The sequence below is a fragment of the Heteronotia binoei genome, chromosome 17 (assembly GCF_032191835.1).
Source record: "Heteronotia binoei isolate CCM8104 ecotype False Entrance Well chromosome 17, APGP_CSIRO_Hbin_v1, whole genome shotgun sequence".
Taxonomy (NCBI): domain Eukaryota; kingdom Metazoa; phylum Chordata; class Lepidosauria; order Squamata; family Gekkonidae; genus Heteronotia; species Heteronotia binoei.
Window position 1 is genome coordinate 38,577,713 of NC_083239.1, and position 22,775 is coordinate 38,600,487.

The following is a 22,775-nucleotide window of genomic DNA, read 5'->3' on the forward strand; positions in this document are numbered from 1 at the left end:
GGAACTCCTTTATATATTAGGCCACACACCCCTGATGCAGTCAATCCTCCAAGAGCTTACAGGGCTCTTCTTACAGAGCCTGCTGTAAACTCTTGGAGGATTGGCTACATCAGGGGTGTGTGGCCTAATATGCAAAGGAGTAAATGCTACAAAAAAAAAAAAAAAAGCCCCGGGACCACCAGTCTTTTAAAGGCATGCACACCGTGTCCCCATCTGTGCATGCGGCTGGCAATCCAGGCGGCCACAAGCAAGTGCAGTTCGGAAGGAAGGCCGAACATTCGTCTGCTGGGGGAAGCAGCCGAGCGAACCGGACCGGGGAGAAACTTTCTGCATTCCAGGCGGCTGGGCAGAACGACAGACCATAAGGGCCCCCTCGCAGCAACTAAACGGCCACTCCATCAATTTGAATGGCCCCATTCATCAGCGGGGTCGCAACCTGGATATGGAAAGCCGCACCAGGGAGGTGGACCTCCGCACTTAGAGACCTGAGAGATAAATCGGCTGTCGCGGGCATATCTTTCTCTTTTTTTGGAGCTAGCAAATGGCACTGTGCTACATCACGGTGATGTTTCCGTTCCTCCCAGATGGCCCCGACACCCCGAGCATCACTGTCTCCTCGCCGGGTCAGGACGTCGAAGCAGAGGGCTTTGTGTTGGTGAACACCAGCGTGAACCTGACGTGTCTGGCCCCTTCCCAACCACAAGCGGAGATCTACTGGAACGTGGCAGATGATCAGGATCTCCTGGTGCCTTCTTCACCTAGTCTTCCGCTCCCCAGCGTGCAGCTGAATCAGGCCGGGATGTATTGGTGTGTGGCCATCAACCGGCGCACCAATGGGAGAGTCCGAAATACCTACAGTCTCATCGTTGCCCGTTAGTTGAGTGAGGCGGTTGGGTTCTCTGTCCCTGCTGGTGATGGTGGAAAGGCCCCTCAAGTTGTTGTTGACTTATAGCGATCCAGTAGGGTTTTGAAGACAAGAGATGGTCAGAGGTGGTTTCTAGTGTCCTGACCCCACTGGACCTGGTGGACTTCCTGATGGCACCTGGGGGTTTTTTTTGGCTACTGTGTGACACAGAGTGTTGGACTGGATAGGCCATTGGCCTGATCCAATATGGCTTCCCTTATGTTCTTATGAAAGCACCATCAAGTCACAACTGACTTACAGTGTCCCTGTAGAGTTTTCAAGCCAAGAGACATTCAGAGGTGGTTTGCTATTTCCTGCTTCTGCATAGTGATCCTGGACTTCCTTGGTGGTCTTTGGTCAGCTTTGGTCAGATTCCGCATTATAATCTTTGTACTACCCCGTGGCGCAGAGTGGTAAAGCTGCAGTGCTGGTAAAGCTACCACTCTGGTAAAGCTGCAGTCGGAGCCCTCTGCTCACAACCTGAGTTCGATCCCAGTGGAAGCTGGTTCAGGTAGCCAGCTCCAGGTTGACTCAGCCTTCCATCCTTCTGAGGTTGGTAAAATGAGTACCCAGCTTGCTGGGGGGAAAGTGTAGATTACTGGGGCAAACCACCCCGTAAAAAGTCTGCCGTGAAAACATTATGAAAGCAATGTCATCCCAGAGTCGAAAACGACTGGTTCTTGCACAGGGGACTCCCTTTACCTTTTTTCCTGCTTTAACAGTCAAGGGACTTAATTCTGAGGCACGCAAGGGCCCAGTTTTTGATCAGGGCAATGGTGTATGGGTAGAAGGCGTTTAAGCCTCCCCTCTCCTGATGTTGTTTTCCATGCCTGAAATGGCCTTTGTTGGCGGAACACCCCGAGTTCTTTGTATTGGAGCAGACTGTAGCAGGTTTGTCCAGGGGTGGAATTCTAGCAGGAGCTCCTTTGCATATTAGGCCACACCCCCTAATGTAGCCAATCCTCCAAGAGCTTATAAAAAAGAGCCTTGTAAGCTCTTGAAGGATTGGCTACATTAGGGGTGTGTGGCCTAATATGCAAAGGCGCTCCTGCTAGAATTCCACCCCTGGGGTTGCAAGGTCAACTGGCCATCACAACAGGGATTTGGGGGAGGGTTCAGGGATGGGCAGGACATTGCACATGACTCTCTGGTTTGGGGGCAAAACTTTATGGGGGGGTTTGCCTTCAAAACCATAGAGTTTACCCCCAAACCAGAGTGTCCCCATGCAACGGCCCATGGACAATGACATCACCTGGAAGTGATGTCATCATATCGGAGACGTCGCACAGCAACATCCCTGTTTGGGGGTTGGGTTTCCCCCACCAACCAGATGGCTGATGATGGATCAAATCCCCCTAAAGTGGGGGAAACCCTTCTGGAATCTGGGGGCTGGCAACTCTGTCCTGTAAGATTCTCTAGACAAGTGACATTCAGGGGTGATGTGCTGCTGCCTGCCTCTGGACTTCTTTGGTGGTCTCCCATCCAAGTATTAAGAACATGAGAACATAAGAGAAGCCATGCTGGATTAGGCCAATGGCCCATCCAGTCCAACACTCTGTATCACACAGGGGCAAAAAAACAACAACCACCAGGTGTCATCAGGAGGTCCATCAGTGGGGCCAGGACACTAGAATCACTCCCACTATGACTCCCCAAGCACCAAGAATACAGAGCATCACTTGCCCCAGACATAGAGTTCCAACAACATGCTGTGGCTAATAGCCACTGATGGACCTCTGCTCCATATGTTTATCCAATCCCCTCCTGAAGCTAGCTATGCTTGTCGCTAACTAGGGCCGACCCTACTTAGCTTCAGAAATCTGATGAGATCAAGCTAGCCTGAGCTATCCAGGTCAGGACCACAATTCTATACCCATGCAAGGGCTTTTCTTGCAGCAGGGACTTCTTTTCATATTAGGCCGCACTCCCCTGATGTAGCCAGTCCTCCTGGAGCTCACAGTAAGCCCTTTAAGAGGAGCCCTGTAAGCTCCAGGAGGATTGGCTACATCAGAGGTGTGTGGCCTAATATGCAAGCGAGCTCCTGCTACAAAAAAAGCCATATATATATATATATATATATATCAATGTTCCCTCTAAACCAGGGGTCCTCAAACTTTTTAAATAGGGGGCCAGTTCACTGTCCCTCAGACTGTTGGAGGGCCGGACTGCCGTTACTGTACAAGGCCGCGGGCCGTCAGTTCTCTGTCTTCTGCATCTCTCTCCCTTCCCCACACCACACACCCCGGCCTGGGAACTCACCTCACCTCGGTATCACCTCACACTCTGTCTCCGCCACCTCAGCCCAGTGCCGGAAGTGTGCGTTGCTAACGCGAGTTTAGGTCGAACGTCACTTCCGGTCTGATTTTGCCGTAACCCGGCGGGCCGCATAAACGTCCTCAGTGGGCCGCATCTGGCCCGCGGGCCGCAGTTTGAGGACCCCTGCTCTAAACCGTGCAGTCTTGTGTGCAAAAATTCCATTTTGTGAGCTAATGGCATTAAATTTGTGAGCTACTGGCAGTAAAGTTGTGTGTGAGCTACTGCATGAATTAGGTTACCCTAGGGCCATTTTCCCTGAGCTGAGACTGCGTGAGCTGGAGGCTAAAAAATTGTGAGCTAGCTCACACTAATTCAGCTTAGAGGGAACATTGCTCTAGATCCATTCTAGCTGGTTTGCATCATTGTCCCTTCTTTCCCCCTCTCCTTTTCCTTAGAACGACCCATTGGATACCCCCAGTGTTCTGTGTCTTCGAAAAACAGTGGATCTTCTTTGCTTTTCAATTGTTCCTGGCCGGGGGGATCACCTGATCCCCGTTTAAGATTCCAGGGCCTTCCGGAGGACAAGGAGGTGACTTCCTCTCACTTGGAGCAACTGGTGGACTCTCCCTTCCTAGCTGGGCTCAGTGGCCAGAACGTCACCTGCTTTGCAAGCCATTTGACTGGGAATAGGAGCTGCAGCGTCATCCCAGGTGGGTTCAATGAGGAGTAGAGTGAGCCGGACCTGGGTGTATGCCTAGAAATGGCCAGGAGGGGGAGCTCAAAGCTGCCGTAGGAACAGTTTAGAAAAATTCTTGGGAAATGGGACTGTGACTGGGGAGGGCAGAGTTTGGGGAGGGGAGAGTTAGTGGGGATATGATCCTAACCACCCTTCAAAGGTGACATTTCCTCCAGAGATAGATCCAAGTGGGCAGCCGTGTTGGTCGGAAGCAGTAGAACAAAGTAGGAGTCAAGTTTCACCTTTAAGACCAACAAAGTTTTATTCAGAACGTAAGCTTTCGTACGGAGTGTGCTTGAAGCACACGAAAGCTTACGTTCTGAATAAAACTTTGTTGGTCTTAAAGGTGCGCTTGACTCCTACTTTGTCCTGTTTCCTTCAAAGGAATGGATATTTGTAGTCCGGCTATCAGTTGTGATTCTGGGAGAACTTGGTATTATGTTGCCAGTCCTCAGGTGGGTAATTAAACGCATAGAACCAAAAGCTGTGCATGATATGCTTCAGACCAAGAGGACCATTGTGTGCAGATTGTGAGTCACGAGCTTGAGCTAATGAGAGCAGTTGCCCGAGTATGGGCTCCTAGTACAATAATGCGGCTTGTTGAAGTAGAAATGAAACACGGGAACAGCTGGAATCGCGTTGCTGCACCAGGTGGACAGCGGACTGCTGCCTGAAGGACTGTGAATACGCGGTACTTCCTGCGACTAGAAGCTCTACCGAACAGCAGGAGTTGGTAACCTTCATCGAATTGAGCATCCAGGATTGGACTATTTAGATTTCTTTTAATGAAATGGACTGTGAGACGCATTGAAAAATTCAAAGGACACGAGCATGCTGATAAAGGGTTGTATGTGAAGAAATGTTGCAATGCAGGTATTTGAAGCATATCATACACAGCTTTTAGTTCTTTGTGTTTAATTCTCTTCTAAGCTGTGGTTTCCTGTTGTGTTTGACTAATCCCCAGGTGGGGGCAGGGGACCCCCGGTTTGGAGACCCTACCCCCACTTCAGGGTCATCAGAAAGTGGGGGGGGGGGAGGGAAAAATCTGCTGGGCACTCCAATATTCCTTACGGAGACCGATTCCCATAGGGAATAATGTAGAATTGATCTGTGGGTATCTGGAGCTCTAGGAAAGCTGTTTATTGATGTAGAGGCACCAAATTTTTACCATAGCATCCAATGCCTCTCCCCAAAATACACTTCAAGTTTCAAAAGGATTAGACTAGGGGGTCCAATTCTATGAGCCCCAGAAGAAGGTGCCCCTATCCTTCATTATTTCCTATGGAAGAAAGACGTTTAAAAATGTGTAGTCCCTTTCAATGTGATGGCCAGAACTCCCTTTGGAGTTCAATTATGCTTGTCACAACCTTGCTCCTGGCTCCATCCCCAAAGTCTCCTGGCTCCACCCTCAAAGTCCCCAGATATTTCTTGAATTGGACTTGGCAAACCTACTTGGTATAGTGGGCAACTCTGGGAGTTAGTCTATTAGTCTGTGCTGCGAAATAGTAAAGAATCCAGTAGCAGCTTTAAGTCTAACACATTTTACTGTCACACAAGCTGTTGAGAAACACAGCTCTCTTCATCAGATGTATGCATCTGACGACGAGAGCTGTGTTTCTCGAAAGCTTATCCCACAATAAAATGTGTTAGTCTTAAAGCTGCTACTGGACTCTTCACTAGTCTCCCAACAGCAACTTTAGCAGGAGGCCCGGCCACCTTAAAGCTAATGCAGAGATCTTCAGCTATCTCTGCAGCCTACCTGCCAAGGTAAGCGTGACCTGACCTCGTTGGCGGTTGAAAGGGAAGGTACCAGAGTGATGCACCTAGGACTTTTTTTTGCAGGGACTCCTTTGCATATTAGGCCACGCCCCCTGATGTAGCCAATCCACCTGCAGCTTACAGTAAACCCTGTACCAAGAGCTCTGTAAGCTCCTGGAGGATTGGCTACATGAAGGGGTGTGGCCTAATATGCAAAGGAGTTCCTGCTACGAAAAAAGCCCTGAGTGTGCCAAACAAGCCATATTCCAACCCAAAGCAATATTGCGAGACTGCCGGAGTCTAAAAAGTCAATGCGAGAGTCAAGCGACATTTTGGATTTCCCAGGAAGCTTTTGGTTCATCAACTCGACTTGCTCTCCTTCCACAGAAGCCCCCTCTGGGGTCTTCCTCTCATTCCAGGCCTCCGAGGAGGAAGGGACAGTTGCCATGGAAATGCGCTGTCAGGGCACCTTCAACCCGGCCGAGATCGAGTGGCTTCAGAGCGGGCAGCCACTGGTTCCCGCTGGAGACCGTTACAAGCTCAGCCTTGATGGAACCAGGCTCACCATCTTGAACTTCACCACCCCCCAAGACCTGGGGAATTACAGCGCCCGCTGCTCCAATCCGCTGGGATCCCAGAGTGCCAATCTCACTCTCATTGGTGAGCTCCTCCTTCCAAGGAACCGAAAAACTGGGGGATACATCCATGTATAGATTTTCCTATTTATTTAGTTAAAATTACAGACTGCCTGTTGTCTCTGAATACACAGAGCTCAGGGCGGTGAACAACAGTAGAAACCATATATTAAAACAGGGGTGGCCAAACTGTGGCTTGGGAGCCACATGTGGCTCTTATACCTCTATTGTGTGGCTCTTGAAGCTCCCACCACCCCGCTGGCTGGCTTGGAGAAGGCATTTGTCTCTTTAAATCATTTATCTGAGCCAATTCAGCTGGGGGCTTGGAGGATGCATTTAAAGTTGCTTTCTTTCCACCTCTCCTCCCCCTTCTATTTACTTTGCTTTCCTGCCTGCCTGCCTTGTGGCTCTCAAACACCTGATGTTGTTGCGGCCCTCAACCATCTGACGTTTATTTGATGTGGCTCTTACATTAAACAAGTTTGGCCATCTCTGCATTAAAACAATCGCAACAATTCAACGTAACACAATAAAACATAAAGACAGTCTCCGATGGCACTGAAACGTCAAAATTCCAAAATTATGTCACTGTCTCGCAGAGCCTCATGGCACAGAGTGTTTACAGAGAGCCAGTTTGGTGTAGTGGTTAAGTGTGAGGACTCTTATCTGGGAGAACCGGGTTTGATTCCCCACTCCTCCACTTTCACCTGCTAGCATGGCCTTGGGTCAGCCATAGCTCTGGCAGAGGTTGTCCTTGAAAGGGCAGCTGCTGTGAGAGCCCTCTCCAGCCCCACCCACCTCACAGGGTGTCTGTTGTGGGGGAGGAAGGTAAAGGAGATTGTGAGCCGCTCTGAGACTCTTCGGAGTGGAGGGCGGAATATAAATCCAATATCTTCTATCTTCATCTTCTTCTTCTTCTTAAAGCTGCACTACTGCTGTCCTAAGCTTTGCTTATGACCTGAGTTTGATCCCTGGTGGAAGCTGGGTTTTCAGGTAGCTGGCTTGAGGTTGACTCAGATTTCCATCCTTCCGAGGTCGGTAAAATTAGTACCCAGCTTGCTGGGGGGAAAGTGTAGATGAGTGGGGAAGGCAATGGCAAACCACCCTGTAAAAAGTCTGCTGTGAAAATGTTGTGAAAGCGACGTCACCACAGAGTCGGAAACGACTGGTGCTTGCACAGGGGACCTTTCCTTCATTGCAGGAAAGATAGAGAGGGAGCAAGGTGGAGCGGGAGGGGGGGCGGGGAGGGAGAGCAAGACAAGACGGTGTGAGGTTGGGAGACCAAGTCCTATGAAAGAAGGTTGAAGGAGCTGGGCATGTTTAACTTGGAGAGGAGGCAGCTGAGAGGTGATATGATCACCGTCTTCAAGTACTTGAAGGGCTGTCTTATAGAGGATGGTACAGAATTGTTTTAAGTGGCCCCAGAAGGTTGGACCAGAACCAGTGGGTTAAAACTGAATCAAAAGAGTTCCCAGCTCAATATTAGGAAGAACTTCCTGACCGTTAGAGCAGTTCCTCAGTGGAACAGACTTCCTCAGGAGGTGGTGGGCAGTGTTCCCTCTAGTTAGTGGGAGCAAGCTGACAGATTTTTAGCCACCAGCTCACATATTTTTGTCTTAGCTCAGGAAGAATGACCCCGGAGCACAATCATTTATGCAGTAGCTCACAAAGTAGAATTTTTGCTCACAAGACTCTGCAATTTAGAGGGAACATTGGTGGTTTTTAAACAGAAGCTAGATGGCCATCTGACAGCAATGCTGATCCCGTGAACTTAGGCAAGGTACTTGTGAATTTCCTGCATGGTGCAGGGGGTTGGACTAGATGACCCTGGGGGTCTCTTCTGTATGTTTCTGTAAGGGTGTCTGTTGTGGGGGGAGAAGATATAAGAGACTGTAAGCCGCTCTGAGTCTCTGATTCAGAGAGAAGGGCGGGGTATAAATCTGCAATTCTTCTTCTCCTAAGATGGTGCCCGTTGTAGTCCTTGTGTACTCCATTTACACCCTCGCTTTCTTCATTTGCACGCTGTGCTGCTCCCCAGTTGGGGCCCAAAGTGGCTTAATGTTATTCTCCTCTCGTTCGTGTCACCTTCACAAGGAGGGTGAGTGCTGCCAGCCTCCAAGAAGAAGAAGAAGACTGCAGATTTATACTGCGCCCTTCTCTCTGAATCAGAGACTCAGAGTGGCTTACAATCTCCTATACCTTCTCCTCCCACAACAGACACCCTGCAAGGTGGGTGGGGCTGAGAGAGCTGTGGCAGCAGCTGCTCTTTCAAGGACAACCTCTGCAAGAGCTATGACTGACCCAAGGCCATTCCAGCAGCTGCAGGTGGAGGAGTGGGGAATCAAATTCAGTTCTCCCAGATAAGAGTCTGCACACTTAACCACTACACCCAACTGCAAGTGGAACCTGGTGATCTCCCAAATTATGACTGACCTCCAGATGACAGAGATCAGTTCCCCTGGGGAGAATGGCTATTTTGGGAGGGGGACTCTATGACATTAGACCCCCTTGAGGCCCCTCCCCTCCCCAAACCCTGCCCTCTGCAGGCTCCACCTCCCCCCAGGAATTTCCCAACCCAGTCGGCAGCCTTGTTCACAACTGCCCTGTGAGGTAGGTCAGGCTGTGTGTATGCAGCTGGCTTAGGGTTGCCAAGTCCAATTAAAGAAAAATCTGGGGACTTTGGGGGCGGAGCCAGGAAACTTTGGGGGTGGAGCCAGGAACAAGGATGTGACAAGCATAATTGAACTCCAAGGGAGTTCTGGCCATCACATTTAAAGGGACAGCACACCTTTTTGATTGCCTTTCTTCCATAGGAAATAATTAAGGATAGGGGCACCATATTTTGGGGCTCATAGAATTGGACCCTCTGTTCCAATCGTTTTGAAACTTGGGGGGTGTTTTGGGGAGAGGCACTAGATGCTGTACTAAAAATTTGGTGCCTCTGCCTCAAAAAATAGCCCCCCAGAGCCCCCAATACCCACAGATCAATTCCCTATTATTCCCTATGGGAATCGTTCTCCGTAGGGAATAACAGAGTGCCCAGTAGACATTTCCCTCCCCTCCCCATGCTAACTGAAGGGGGGGAGGGCCTCCAAACCAAGGAATCCCCTGCCCCCTCCCTCTCTCTCACACACAAATACTTACTAGATCTTCTTCCTGCAGAACTTTCCTTGCTGTGAAAACGAAAGCAAAAGAAAGGGAGGGGCCGTTCCCCATGGAAACTGTTACTGACCCTTTCCAATGAAACCCTTCCTGTTTCCTGCCCAGCCTTAAAGGGGCACACATTTTACAAATGGATCAGGAGCTCTACAACAACATGAAGCATACACGTATGCTCTCCCCCCGCCCGCTTCCGGATTTTTGGGGAGCGGGGGAGGAGGCTGCAAATTCAGGGGTGCCCCGCCAGGACGGGGGGGTTGGGAAGCCTAAGCTGGCTCAAGGTCACCCAGCAAGCTTCCATGGTAGAGCAGGGATTTAAACCTGGCTCTCCCAGACCCTTTAACTCTCAGGGGTGTTGAAACATGTGGCCCAGGGGCCAAATCATGCTTTTTCAGTCCTGGCCTCGACCTGGTAGAATCAGCTCCCTATTGAGATCCGGGCCCTACCTGGTTTATTAGCCTTCCGTAGAGCCTGTAAAACAGGGCTGTTCCGCCAGGCTTTTAGCTGAGGTTGCGGGCGTCTATTCTTGATCTGGTTGGCCTCCCCGGCCAGCTCTGTCATCTGTGCTAGGAAATGGAATAAAAACTGCTATGATGTGAGACAGCTGGGCTGGGCAATATGTGATGACATGGTAATCTGAGTACTGTTGAGTTGTCTATTTAGAGAATGTTTTTATTGTATTTTATTGTTTTTTCATATGTTGTACTTCGCCCTGAGCCCTATGGGGAATAGGCAGAATAGAAATATACTAAAATAATAAATAAATAAATACAAACAAGCTCTGCCTCCCCCCTTTCTCCCCAAGGGAAGAGCCTCAGACAATGGAGAAAACAGAGGTTTTGCTCTGTAGCTCTCTTTGCTCTGTAGCTCCTGTGCAATTGAGCAAGCCTTGCAAAGCAAACCGTGATGCAGAAGGAAGCAAGAGAGAGGGAGAAGGAAGGAGATGACAGCCAGTTGCTCGGGGGGCTGACAGGAGCCCTCCGGGGGCCTGATTCGGCCCCCAGACTGCATGTTGGACACCCCTGGTTAGAGTGTCAGACTAGGATCTGGGAGACCCAATTCTGAATCCCTACTCTGCCATGGAGTTTGCTGGGTGACCTTGGGCCGGTTATACACTCTCGGGCTAGCCTGCCTCACAGGGTTATTACGTGGATAAAACTGAGGAGAGGGGAGCAATGTAATCCACTTTGGGTCTGCATTGAGAAGAAGGATGGCAGATGATAATGATGATGATGTGCTTAGGGTTGCCAGCCTCCAGGTGGTGTCTGGAGATCTGCTATTTCAACTGATCTCCAGGTGAGTGAGATCAGTTCCCCCTAGAGCAGGGGTGGTCAAACTTGCTTAACGTAAGAGCTACATAGAATAAACATCAGATGTTTGAGAGCCACAAGACATGAACGTCAGATGTTTGAGAGCCGCAAGACAAGAAGGCAGGCAGGCAGACAAATAGATGGGGGGAGAGGTGGAAAGAAAGCAACTTTAACTTTAAATGCATTCTCCAAGCCAGGTGACAGGGTGGTGGGAGCTTTGAGAGCCACACAATACGTGACGAAGAGCCACATGTGGCTCCCGAGCTGTAGTTTGGTCACCCCTGCCCTAGAGAAAATGGCTGCTTTGGACTCTGTGGCATTAGACTCCATTGAAGTCCCTCCCCTCCATAAGCCCCACCCTCCTCAGACTCCACCTCTAAAATCTCCCGGTGTTTCCCAACCTGGACCCTGTGTGCCATGCTACATATATATGGTGTATGTTTGTGCTACCCGAACTCTGTTGTTTTTGATGCTACTAACAAAAGCACAGTTGCAGTTTTAAAAAATGGCAGCCTTCCTGGTTTTGCCTGGGAGGCCCAGTTCACCTTTCCCAGACCCCGCCTACAGCCGTTATTGTGAAATGGAGTATTTATCCTGTATTTTTAACCTCTCTTGCATCAGAGAAGTGACTCCACGTGACCAGCCTTTGTTTTCCCCAACTTCCGCAGGTCCCACCGTCGCAGAGTCAACTGTGTCCCGTAAACCCAATCCCAGATCTGCGTACATCACCTGGAAGATTCCCAGTGGATCAGCGGTCACCAGCTTCCGGATCCAGATGCAAGGACCTTCGCAAGGCCGTTCTGCCTCAGCGTGGGAAATGGTGGAATGTCTGGACGCTGGCAACCGGTCCGTCACTGTGACTGAGCTGGACCCCTGGTCCTCATACTCCTTCCGTGTGGTGCCCTTCTTGGGAACCCAGGCTGGAAACTCTTCTCACGTCCTGACCCTCCAGGCAGGTGAGCTTTGCAGGCTTGGAGAGAAAGTGTATGGCAGAACAACCTCTCAAAATGAAGTCACATCAGTCACCATTTGCCCTAACCCAGGGGTGTCAAACATGCGGCCCATGGGCTGGATCAAGCTCCCATAGGGCTCCTATCAGGCTCACAAGCAACTCACTATAATCTGCTTCCTTCTCTCTCTCTCTTGCTTCCTTCTTGCTTTGCCAGGCTTGCTCCGTCATGCAGGAGCTAGCAAAGCCTGTTTTCTCCATTGGCTGACCAGCACATGAAGCAACTTATGTACAAAAGCTCTCAATGCCCAGCCATTTCATGTTTTTCCCCTGTGTCTTAGGCTCAAAGCACTGACCATGAAATTTCTGTGATGAATGTCGATAAATCAAAAGTAGGTTCGCAACTTACAGATACACACCTGAACCTGAACAGCATACTCAAGACTGCTACAGCACAGACATTGTCTCCAGATTTTGATGCAATAATTCAGAGCAAGAGGTGTCAGTCACCAGAAACTGTTAGATAAACAAAATACTGCAAGAGTGCTCATCTTTTAAGCATGTTTTCTTTTAAGTTTTTTTTAAAAAAAATATTTGTGTTCGTGTCCTTTAAAAAGTTTCTCTCTCTACTACCTGGCATTACATTTTATGACACACGTGGCCTGGCCTGACAAGGTCTCATTTTTATTTGATATGGATCTCATTTCAACACCCCTGCTCTAACCAGTACTTATTAGGCATATTCAAAGGTGTTGTTTTTGTCCTTTGGATGCCCTAGATGGCTAGGGACCAGGATCTCTGAAAGACTGTCTTCTCCCATCCTTACTTGCCCAGAGAATTAAGATCACAGAAGGAGGCCATCCTAACTGTCCCATTAACTAAAGAAGCTTGAACGTATGCAGCTGCCTTATACTGAACCAGACCGTTGGTCCATCAAGGTTAATATTGTCTACTCAGACTAGCAAAGGCTCTCTGGGTTCTTTCACATCATCTACTGCCAAAACATTTAACTGTAGATGCCGGGGATTGAACCTGGGACCAGCGCCGGCCCTAGGGTGCATGGTGCCCCAGGCAGGCTCCCTGGCCGGCACCTGCACCGCCACCTTCCTGCCGCTGCCAGCCCCCTCCCTTCCCTTCCACTGTGCTCCGTGCCCCCCCCCCCCAAGCTAGTGGGAACTATGTGCAGGACAGCTTATTGGCTCTAAAGCTAACTACCAGTTACCATAAACAAACAGGTTAACTCTTTCATGACATCAGGGAGGGAACTTACAAATATCCCAATAACAACCCTACCCCCCCCTCCCGCCCGGTCCCCTGCCAGCGCGGAGGGAGGGAGGACCTAGCAACCCTAGCAGATGTGTGAATCTGCTTGGGAAGCAGAAGGTCCCAGGTTCAATCCCTGGCATCTCCAAAAAAAGGTCCAGGCAAATAGGTGTGAAATACCTCAGCTTGAGACCCTGGAGAGCCACTGCCAGTCTGAGAAGACAATACTGACTTTGGTGGACCAAGGGTCTGATTCAGTATAAAGCAGCTTCATATGTTCATATGTGTGTGTCAGTCTTTCAGAGCCTCGAAGGGGTGGAAAGATGGCAGTAAACCGCTCTGTGGTCATGGCAAAACCATCAGTCAAACTCGGAGTCTCTAATCCTGACTTCTGTTTTGCAGAGCCGTACTTGAGTGCTGGTGCCATTGCCGGAATTGTGATCGGCTCCATCTTGGGCTTCCTTTTGATCCTCCTTTTGATCTTCCTGGTCATCTTCTTCTGCCGAGGTGAGCCATGCAGGGTCAAGGGCTTCTTTGAGGGTTCACCACAAGCCCATTGGATTTATTTATTTTATCAAATTTATATCCTGCCCTCCCCTAACGGGCTCAGGGTGGCCCATTAGATGGAAAAGAAGAAGACTGCAGATTTATTGCTGTTTGCAGTGTTGATTTAACCAAAGCTGTACGCCACAGTGTCTGCCTCCAGAGACCTAGTGGGCCCAGGCTGGGCAAATAGGTTCCAATAGGGAAGGCCACACTGGGGTCGGGGATCTCAGTGCTGTTGGGGCGTGGGAAGTATGGCGGTGGGAGAAGGTGGTTTGTAGGAAGGAGACAGAGATATGGATATGCTCGGTCCCCTTCCAACCTTCGTCCCATCCCGAGAGATGCTGGTTGTGGGGATAGGAAAGTACCCCCTTCTCCAACACTGGTGCTGTGCAATGCCAGGTCTATCAATAATAAGACCTCTGTCCTCCAGGATTATCTGGTGGAACAGCCGGTACACCCGGCTTGTGTGAGCGAGACCTGGGTGCGAGATGGTGAAACCGTTGCCTTGAGGCAGCTGGCTCCCCCAGGTGTTTTAGTCCTCCACCAGTCCCGGACTAATGGGCAGGGGAGTGTGTGTGTGGCGATGCTTATTCAGGAGACTTTCTCCTTCAGGACACTCCCCGAGACACGGATTGCTGGCATTGAATGTGTAAGGCCTGGTGAGGGATGCTGAGGAGAGCTTGGCCATTTGGCTGGTGTACCGTCCGCCTAACACACCAGCCAGTGTCCTGCCTGGCCTGATGGAGGCTATATCCGCCTGGGCATTGGAGTATCCCAGACTATTGGTTCTGGGAGACTTCAATGTCCATTCAGAGGATGTGACCCCCTCTCAGGCTAAGGACCTGGTGTCCTCCATGGCAGCACTAGGGCTCTCCCAAGTTGTATAATCTCCCACACATCAAGCAAGTCACACACTAGATCTTATCTTTGCCTCGGGGATTGGAGTGGACTGTATTACAATGGATGTGGTGCCATGGTCAGACCACTTTGTCCTGAAGGCCCGGCTATCCACGCCTAACCCTTCCTGTTTAGGCGGCGAGCGGATTTACACTTGCCCGCGGAACCAAATGAATCCAAATAGGTTCCAGGAGGCTCTGCGGGATCCAATTCTCCCTGGCGGCCCATTGGATGAGCTGGTGGAAGACTGGCACAGCTGTCTTTCTGAAGCCATTGATGTGGTCGCTCCCTGAAGCTCTCTTCACCCCTGTACCAACTTGGCTCCTTGGTATTTCCCGGAGCTGAGGCGGATGAAACGGGAGCTGAGACGACTAGAGAGAGCGTGGCGGAAGGCTCAAGATGAAGCTGCAAGAACATCTTATATGAAGACCTATGAGATGGCGACGAAGTCAGCAAAGAAGGAATTCTATGCTGCCTCCATCGCTTCTGCAAAATCGCGCCCAGCTCATTTAGATTAATTCGGTCTTTAACATCTTTGCCTCAGGGCATGCCAAACGCTAGGGAATTGGATATAGGCTGTGTGGCTTTCGCGGATTATTTTGCAGATAAAGTCTTGTTGCTCCGCCGCAACCTTCTAGCCGCAATTGATACAATAATGGAACTGGAAGCCCCTTGCCCGTCTTCAGGTCCAGTTTTGGACCATTTCAGCCTGTTCTCCCAGGATGAAGTTGACAAGACCCTGGCTACTGTGAAACCTGCCACTTGCCCCCTCGATCCTTGTCTGTCATGGCTGATTAAAGCCTGCAGTGACGGCATACAAACCCCCCTGAGGGAGATCATCAACTTGTCCCACTCAACAGGGGCATTCCCGAAGGCCTTGAAGGAGGCAGTGGTTCGTCCTCTCCTGAAGAAACCATCTCTGGACCCTACGGTCCTAGCAAACTACCGCTCAGTTTCAAACTTGCCATTCCTGGGCAAGGTAGTGGAGAAGGCGGTGGCAACGCAGCTTCAGGCTTTCTTGGAGGATGCTGTTGTCCTGGATCCCTTCCAGTCCGGCTTCCGCCCTGCCCATGGGACGGAGACAGTGTTGGTCGCCTCGGTGGATGATCTCCGGAGGCATCTGGATCGAGGCAGTTTGGCGCTGCTGATCCTTCTTGATCTGTCAGCAGCGTTTGATAAGGTCAACCATGAAGTGTTGGCCAACCGCCTCGCCGACGCAGGGATATGGGGGCTGGCCCAACAATGACTGGTCTCCTTTCTCCAAGGTCAGGGACAGAGGGTGGTGCTTAGGGGTGAACCATTACAATGTGGTGTGTCGCAAGGAGCAATTCTCTCCCCAGTGTTATTCAGCATCTATATGCGCCCCCTTGCCCAGATCATCCGGAGGTATGGACTGGGTGTCATCGATATGCAGATGACACCCAGCTCTATCTACTGATGGATGGCCACATGGATTCAGCCCCAGAGGAATTGGGTACGGCTTTGGAAGCCGTGGCTGGTTGGTTGCCACAGAGCTGGCTGAAACTGAATCCATCGAAGACGGAGGTGTTGTGTCTAGGTTACAGGGGGCTGGGGTCAGGGATCAGGTTCCCATCCTTTGATGGGGCTCCATTGATGCCCCCATCGAGGGTGAAGAGCTTGAGGGTATTTCTGGATGCCTCTCTAACTATGGAGGGCCAGGTTACCACCACTGCCATATCGGCCTTTTTCCATCTGAGGCAGGTCAGGAAGTTGGTCCCGTATCTCAACCCCCACGACCTGGCCACAGTAACCCATGCAATAGACACTTCCAGGCTAGATTATGGTAACTCTCTCTACGTGGGGCTGCCCTTGACCCTCCTCCGGAAACTCCAGCTGGTGCAGAACGCTGCTGCACGGATGTTGACTTTGTCACCTATACGGGCACGGATCCATCCTGTGCTGCGTGAACTGCACTGGCTACCCATTGAGTACCGGATCCGGTTCAAGGTGTTGGTACTAACCTTTAAAGCCCTATACAGCCAGGGGCCAGCATACCTTCAGGACCGCCTCTCCCTGTGTGAGCCCTGTAGGTCCTTACGGTCAGCAAACCAACAACTTCTGGTAATACCCGGCCCCAGAGATGTCCATCTGGTCTCAATGCGGGCCAGGGCCTTTTCAGCCCTGGCCCCTGTCTGGTGGAATGAGCTCCCCCTGGAGATCCGGGCCCTGCAGGATCTGCTTCAATTCCACAGGGCCTGTAAAACAGAGCTCTTTCGCCAGGCTTTCAGCTGAGGCAGTGGGCATCACTTGTTATCAGCCTCCCCCCCTCATTCCATCCCAGCACTACAAGATCTGCCGGACTTGGACAATAGGTCACTTCTCTGTGGCAGATACTGCCATCTTAATCTTTGTAATTTTAGATTTTATATTTTAAATTGTTTTTTTTTTACTGTTTTTACCATGGACTGTTTTTATGATGTATCCCGCCCTGAGCCTGTTCTACGCGAAGGGCGGGCTAAAAATCGAATAAAATAAATAAAATACCCCGCCCTTCTCTTTGAATCAGAGACTCAGAGTGGTTTACAATCTCCTATATCTTCTCCTCCAACAACAGGCACCCTGCGAGGTGGGTGGGGCTGAGAGGGCTCTCATAGCAGCTGCCGTTTCTTGCAAGAGCTATGGCTGGCCCAAGGCCATTCCAGCAGCTGCAAGAGGAGGAGTGGGGAATCAAGCCTGGTTCTCCCAGATAAGAGTCTGCACACTTAACCACAACACCAAACTGGCTCTGAGTGGTTTGTCTTGATTAGGGACAGCCAAAAAGGCTGCTGATGAAACCTGGATGTTTCATTTGGTCATTCATTCATTCATTCATTCATTCATTCATTCATTCATTCATTCATTCATTCATTCATATAACCTGACCTTCCCTCAACAGGCTCAGGGCGGGGAACAACAATTCATAAATATACAGAGTTAAAATGAGTTCATACAATAAAACAACATAGCAACCTTTAAAACAGATCACATTCTGCAAATGGTGATGTCGCATCCACTCCTCCCATATATTCCCGGCTGGTATAGGACAGATGACGTAGCCTTAATGTAATGGGTCAATTCATTGACTTTAGTCATACCCTGCCTTTCTCCCCTGATGGAGACCCTTCTCTCCTCTGCTTTCTCCTCAAAACAACAACCCTGCAAGGTAGGTTAGGCTGGGAATGTGTTGACTGGCCCAGCCTCTCCCAGAAAGCTTCCATGGCATGAGTGGGAATTTGAGCCTGGGTCTCCTGGATCCTAACCTGACACTTTAGCTACTACATCATGTCCCCCACAATGCGAGAAACCATTGATCAGCTCCTTCCAATCAATGAGATCTGAAAGTGTAAAATGACTGCAAAGTTCCAGACCAGGGGTGGCCATACTTGCTTAACGTAAGAGCCACATAGAATAAACACCAGATGTTTAAGAGCCATAAGACATGAACCTCAGGTGTTTGAGGAAGGAAGGAAGGAAGGAAGGAAGGAAGGAAGGAAGGAAGGAAGGAAGGAAGGAAGGAAGGAAGGAAGGAAGGAAGGAAGGAAGGAAGGAAGGAAAATAGATATGGGGAGAGAGGAAGGAGGGAGAGGCGGACAGAAAGTAATTTTAACTTTAAATGCATTCTCCCACCCACTAAAGGGCTTGGCTCGGAGAAGTGATTTAAAGAGACAAATGCCTTCTCCAAGCTGGCCAATACATGGGGGCAGGGGAGGGGAGGCTTTGAGAGCTACACAGTATGTGTGGAAGAGCGACATGTGGCTCTCGAGCCACAGTTTGGCCACCCCTGGTCCAGACCAGCCGAAACCATGTCTCTGTTGCGTGAAAGTCACTGCAGTCCTTTGGAACATTTATACAATGGGTAGAAAAGGCAAGGGATTGCCCCTCCTCTAACCAATCAGTTTGGAAGCTTAACCCCTCATCTTGAAGCCCCGCCCACTTTCCTGCTTCCATTTTAGAATGTTAGAAAATTTGTCAGATCTTAGAGTTCAACAAAATTCCCACAGGGGGTTTGAACAACGGAGCCCAGAAGCAAGTATTTGGGGTGGGGATGTAAGAAAGAAAGAGCACAATAAAATTTAGCGGTTCCAAAACTCCGCTCCCGTGAGCCCCTGCCAAAATGAGGCCTGCACGTCGATATCCAGTTCTACCTGCTCCAACATCAAATAGTCACAAAATAAAAATGAAGAAAGAAAAACTGGCTGATCGTAGTAAAAAGAGGAGAGGAAGTTGGCTTCATGCAAATGGGAGTTGGTAGCTCACCCAGCAAAGTAGAAGTCAGGGGGTATACATTCTCCTGGTTCACATGCATTGCATATATTTTGGCATTCAGAGATAGTCCGTTGGTCAATACGAGGCCCTAACGTTTTTCATCTCTTGTAGCCCGCAGACGGAAAGTCCCCCCCACACCACCGGAGAATCAGCAACATTACCTTTCTCGCCAGGTGAGAGAAATTGGGGTATAATCCAGGAGGCTGAGAAGGTGAGGGCCCATTGTGCTGGGCAGCCTGTCTGTAGGAGGAAGTACAATGAAGAAGCCCCTCCCCCTTTTCTGATTATTTATTTAATTCATTTGTTCCCCGTGGGGGCCCCAGAGTGGCTTCTGTCATTCTCCTCTCCCCCATCTTGTCCTCACAACCAGGGGTGGAATTCTAGCAGGAGCTGCTTTGCATATTAGGCCACACCCACTGATGTAGTCAATCCTACAAGAGCTTACAAGGCTCTTTTTTGTAAGCTCTTGAAGGATTGGCTACATCAGGGGTGTGTGGCCTAATATGCAAAGGAGCTCCTGCTAGAAGTCCACCCCTGCTCACAACGAAGCTGTGGTGCTCGCTTTGGCGGCACGTATACTAAAATTGGAATGATACAGAGAAGACAACAAATCTGTGTGAGTTAGGCTAAACTGAGAGTGCATGACGCTCATCAAGCTCCCAGGGCAGAGCAGGGATTCGAACCTGGGTCTCCCGGATCCTCTCCCGGCACCCTAACCGCCACACCGCTCTGGATGTTGGTGTCTCTGACATGGTATCTTTCTCTTCTTTCATCCCCATTGCAGTTTCCGCATGGCAGGGAGTCCAACGAGCCCTCTTGGGGTAATCCTCGCTGGTCTTCTGGAGACTCGGACTTCTACAGCATCACCTACGAGGAACACCTGCGCAGACATGGGGGGCTGGCGACCTTGGTAAGGCCTGTTTCCATACAGCTCTTTGGCTTAGATGCAGTGCCCAGATCTGGGTGCAGAAGAGCCCTCCCGTTGTGTGACTTTGGCAATCCCACCCCCTCTCCCCAGTGTTGCGCTGGGACACAAGAGACCCAGGAATGGGGTGGAGAGGAATTTCCCCCTGCATAGCTTTCCAGATCCCATTCCTGGCAGCAAAGCATTCCTCCTCCGGTTAGCGCAGAGGCTAGTTCTGATGAGAACCCTGGCTACTGAAGAGGTTCCGATATCTCTGGCACAAAGTTGCCAACCCCCAAGCGGGGCCTTGAGATCTCCTGGCATTACTGCCGATCTCCAGGCTGAAGAGATCACTTCCCCTGGAGCAAATGGCTGCCTTGGAAGGTGGGGTTTACGACATCATATCCTGCTCAGGTCCCTCTCCAAAGCTCACCCTCTCCAGTCTCCACCCCCAAATCTCCTGGAATTTCTCAGCTCGGAGTTGGCAACCTTACATGGCACAGAGTCTGTTTCTGGGTGAGTCTTGCTCCCAAAGGTCTACCCTTCCACTACCAAACCCCCCGAACGGGGCTTTTGGGGTAGAAAAAACCCAGCAGGAACTCATTTGCATATTAGGCCACAGCCCCTGATATCACCATTGTTCCACACAGGGATTTTTTGTAGAAAAGCCCAGCAGGAACTCATTTGCATATTAGGCCACACACCCCAACGTCAAGCCAGCCGGAACTGCATTCCTGTGCATTTCTGCTCAAAAAAAGCCCTGTTCCTGAAGCCTCTTTGCAGAGTCCAGTGAACGCATGTGCAATCTGTGTAAACGCTTGGTATTTTTCTTTATTCAGGACTTTTTTTGAGAAGGAACGCAGTTCCGGCTGGCTTGTCATCAAAGGAGGTGGCCTGATAGGCTAATGAGTCCCTGCTGGACTTTTTCTACAAAAAAGCCCTGTGTGGAACAATGATGCCATCAGGGTGTGTGGCCTAATATGCAAATAAGTTCCTGCTGGGTTTTCCTACAACCCCCCCAGCGTGAAACAATGGCGATAGGGGTGTGGCCTAATATGCAAATGAGTCTCCACTGCGCTTTCCCTACTAAACCCCGTGTGAAACAATGGTGACCTGGGGTGTGGCCTAGTATGCAAATGAGTTCCTGCTGGGCTTTAAAAAAACACACACACACAAAGGAAGCCCTGTCTTTATCCATTCTTTGAGCAGTTCTCATGTTGCAGTCGATATATGTACATCTGAACGCATGATTCAGGCCCCGCGTTTATCCAGATACCAATTCCCAGTTTTGTTTGTAAAATGAAGGCACATTGGCTCTTCCAAACAAAAGAGATGTACCCTGAGAGGGTTGCCAGATCCCCCTGGCCACCAACGAGGGATGGGGGGAGGGGAGGGTTGTCAGATCCAGCCTGGGAAATTCTTGGAGTTTTGAGGATGGAGCTTAAGGAAGACAGGGACAATGCCATAAAGTCCACCCTCCAAAGCATCCATTTTTTCCAGGGGAACAGATCTCTATAGTCTGGAGATGAAATGCAATTCCAGGGGATCCCCAGGTCCCACCTGGAGTCTGGCATCCGAATCTGAAACATGTGGCTAGGGCTTTCTTGCTTCTCTGCTACTGAGAGTTGCGAAAGGGGTGAATGATGCTTTTATTTGCACGCTGGTGAGAGAGCCCCTGCTACAATTCTCTCGCAGGGCTGGCCCTAGACTGTCTTGCACCCCACAGTGATAACGTCACTGAGTCACACGGGGGCATTCAGCTCCTCAGCAAGGCCAGCGCCCTAGGCGATCACCTAGTTTGCCTAGTGGCAGGACCAACCCTGTTCTCTCGCCCAGGTCCCCCCAAAACCTGGACCTGCCGACGGGGGCCAGCTTCTTCCAGAACATTTCTTCCTCTGTGGTCATAGGCGTCTCCTGGCAAATTCCCCAAGTGAAGATGGGGCGGGGTGTGTGCGTGTGATGGTTCCAAAGAAGGGGAAATCCCTGCTTCCTTCGTAAGACCTTTTAACCCAGGGGTGTCAAACTCATTTGTTATGAGGACCGGATCTGACATAAATGAGACCTTGTTGGGCCGGGCCATGTCGGGCTGGGTCATGTGTGTACCTATTTAAGATTAGGTAGCGGAGACATAAATTTGATAAAGAACACAGACAAACACAAATATATATTTTTTAAAAACTTAAAACGTGCTTAAAATGTTAGTATTCATCGGTCTTAAAGACGCTTTCTTTATATTTCTCCCATGGGATCCAGGGAACTGGGCAAAGGAAGCTCTGGCTCTTTCTTTCCTTCCTTCCCCAGCAATAGAAGGAAGAGAGGTTTGCGTCAGTAGTTCTGCTGTGCAATTGAGAGAACCTGGCAAAGCAAGCTATTCCTCCCTAAGGGAGGAGCCTCAGCCAATGGAGAAAATAGAGGTTTTGCTCCGTAGTTCCTTGCAATTGAGCAAGCCTTGCAAAGCAAGCTGCTATGCGGAAGGAAGCAAGAGAGAGGGAGAAGGAAGCAGATGACAGCCAGTTGCTCGGGGGCCTGACAGGAGCCCTCCGGGGCCTGATTCGGCCCCTGAACTGCATGTTCGACACCCCTGTTCTAACCCATTATCTCCCCTTCCCACTTCCACACAGCCCATTGATACCAGGGATAGAAAGCACAACAACTCTGCCACCCCACTTCCCCGGCCCACCGGCACGAATGTTCGCAACGCTACTCAGGTGTGACCTTGAGATGGTGCGTCGTGAGACTTTGACTCGGGAGCAAACCGCGGACCGCACATCCACGTGGGACTGCAGAAATGGAAGTGTGTCTTAAGAAAGGACCAAGCTTCTGGAACCTGAACCTGGGTTTTCCCTGGCACAGAAAGGAGGACTGAACATGCCTGGCCGGGCAGCAACCTAGCAAGCCCAGGTCCAGGAGACCGGTGTGCCTAGTGAGAAATCCTTTGGGCATGTTGCACGCAGCCATGGAGTTCTGGCTTTGGAGATGTGTAGGATACAGAGAAAAATTATTTTGGGGATTCTGAGGTTTCCATGGCTGCACTGAGGATATCGCCTTGCCTGTGGGAATGGACTTGACTGAGGAACAATCGGAATCCTTGGTGCAGGATGCAAAGGGCTTTCTAAGAGCAATGCACAGAGCGTCCCAAAGTTTACAAAGAGTGATCCACTTATGCTGATGGCAAAGGAGGGTGGTGTATGA

The 22,775-nt window shown here is 50.3% G+C and overlaps 1 protein-coding gene across 1 annotated transcript in view; it reads left to right on the forward strand.

Annotated features, from left to right (window-relative positions):
• Positions 1 to 22,297, forward strand: part of VSIG10L (V-set and immunoglobulin domain containing 10 like) — a 39,392-nt gene extending 17,095 nt beyond the window's left edge. The window contains exons 4-11 of the mRNA XM_060258526.1: positions 585 to 872; positions 3,616 to 3,870; positions 6,042 to 6,314; positions 11,427 to 11,714; positions 13,373 to 13,477; positions 18,791 to 18,852; positions 19,464 to 19,589; positions 22,205 to 22,297. Coding sequence (XP_060114509.1) covers positions 585 to 872; positions 3,616 to 3,870; positions 6,042 to 6,314; positions 11,427 to 11,714; positions 13,373 to 13,477; positions 18,791 to 18,852; positions 19,464 to 19,589; positions 22,205 to 22,297 — 1,490 coding nt within the window. The remainder of the gene's footprint in view (positions 1 to 584; positions 873 to 3,615; positions 3,871 to 6,041; positions 6,315 to 11,426; positions 11,715 to 13,372; positions 13,478 to 18,790; positions 18,853 to 19,463; positions 19,590 to 22,204) is intronic.
• The last annotated feature ends 478 nt before the right edge of the window (positions 22,298 to 22,775 follow it).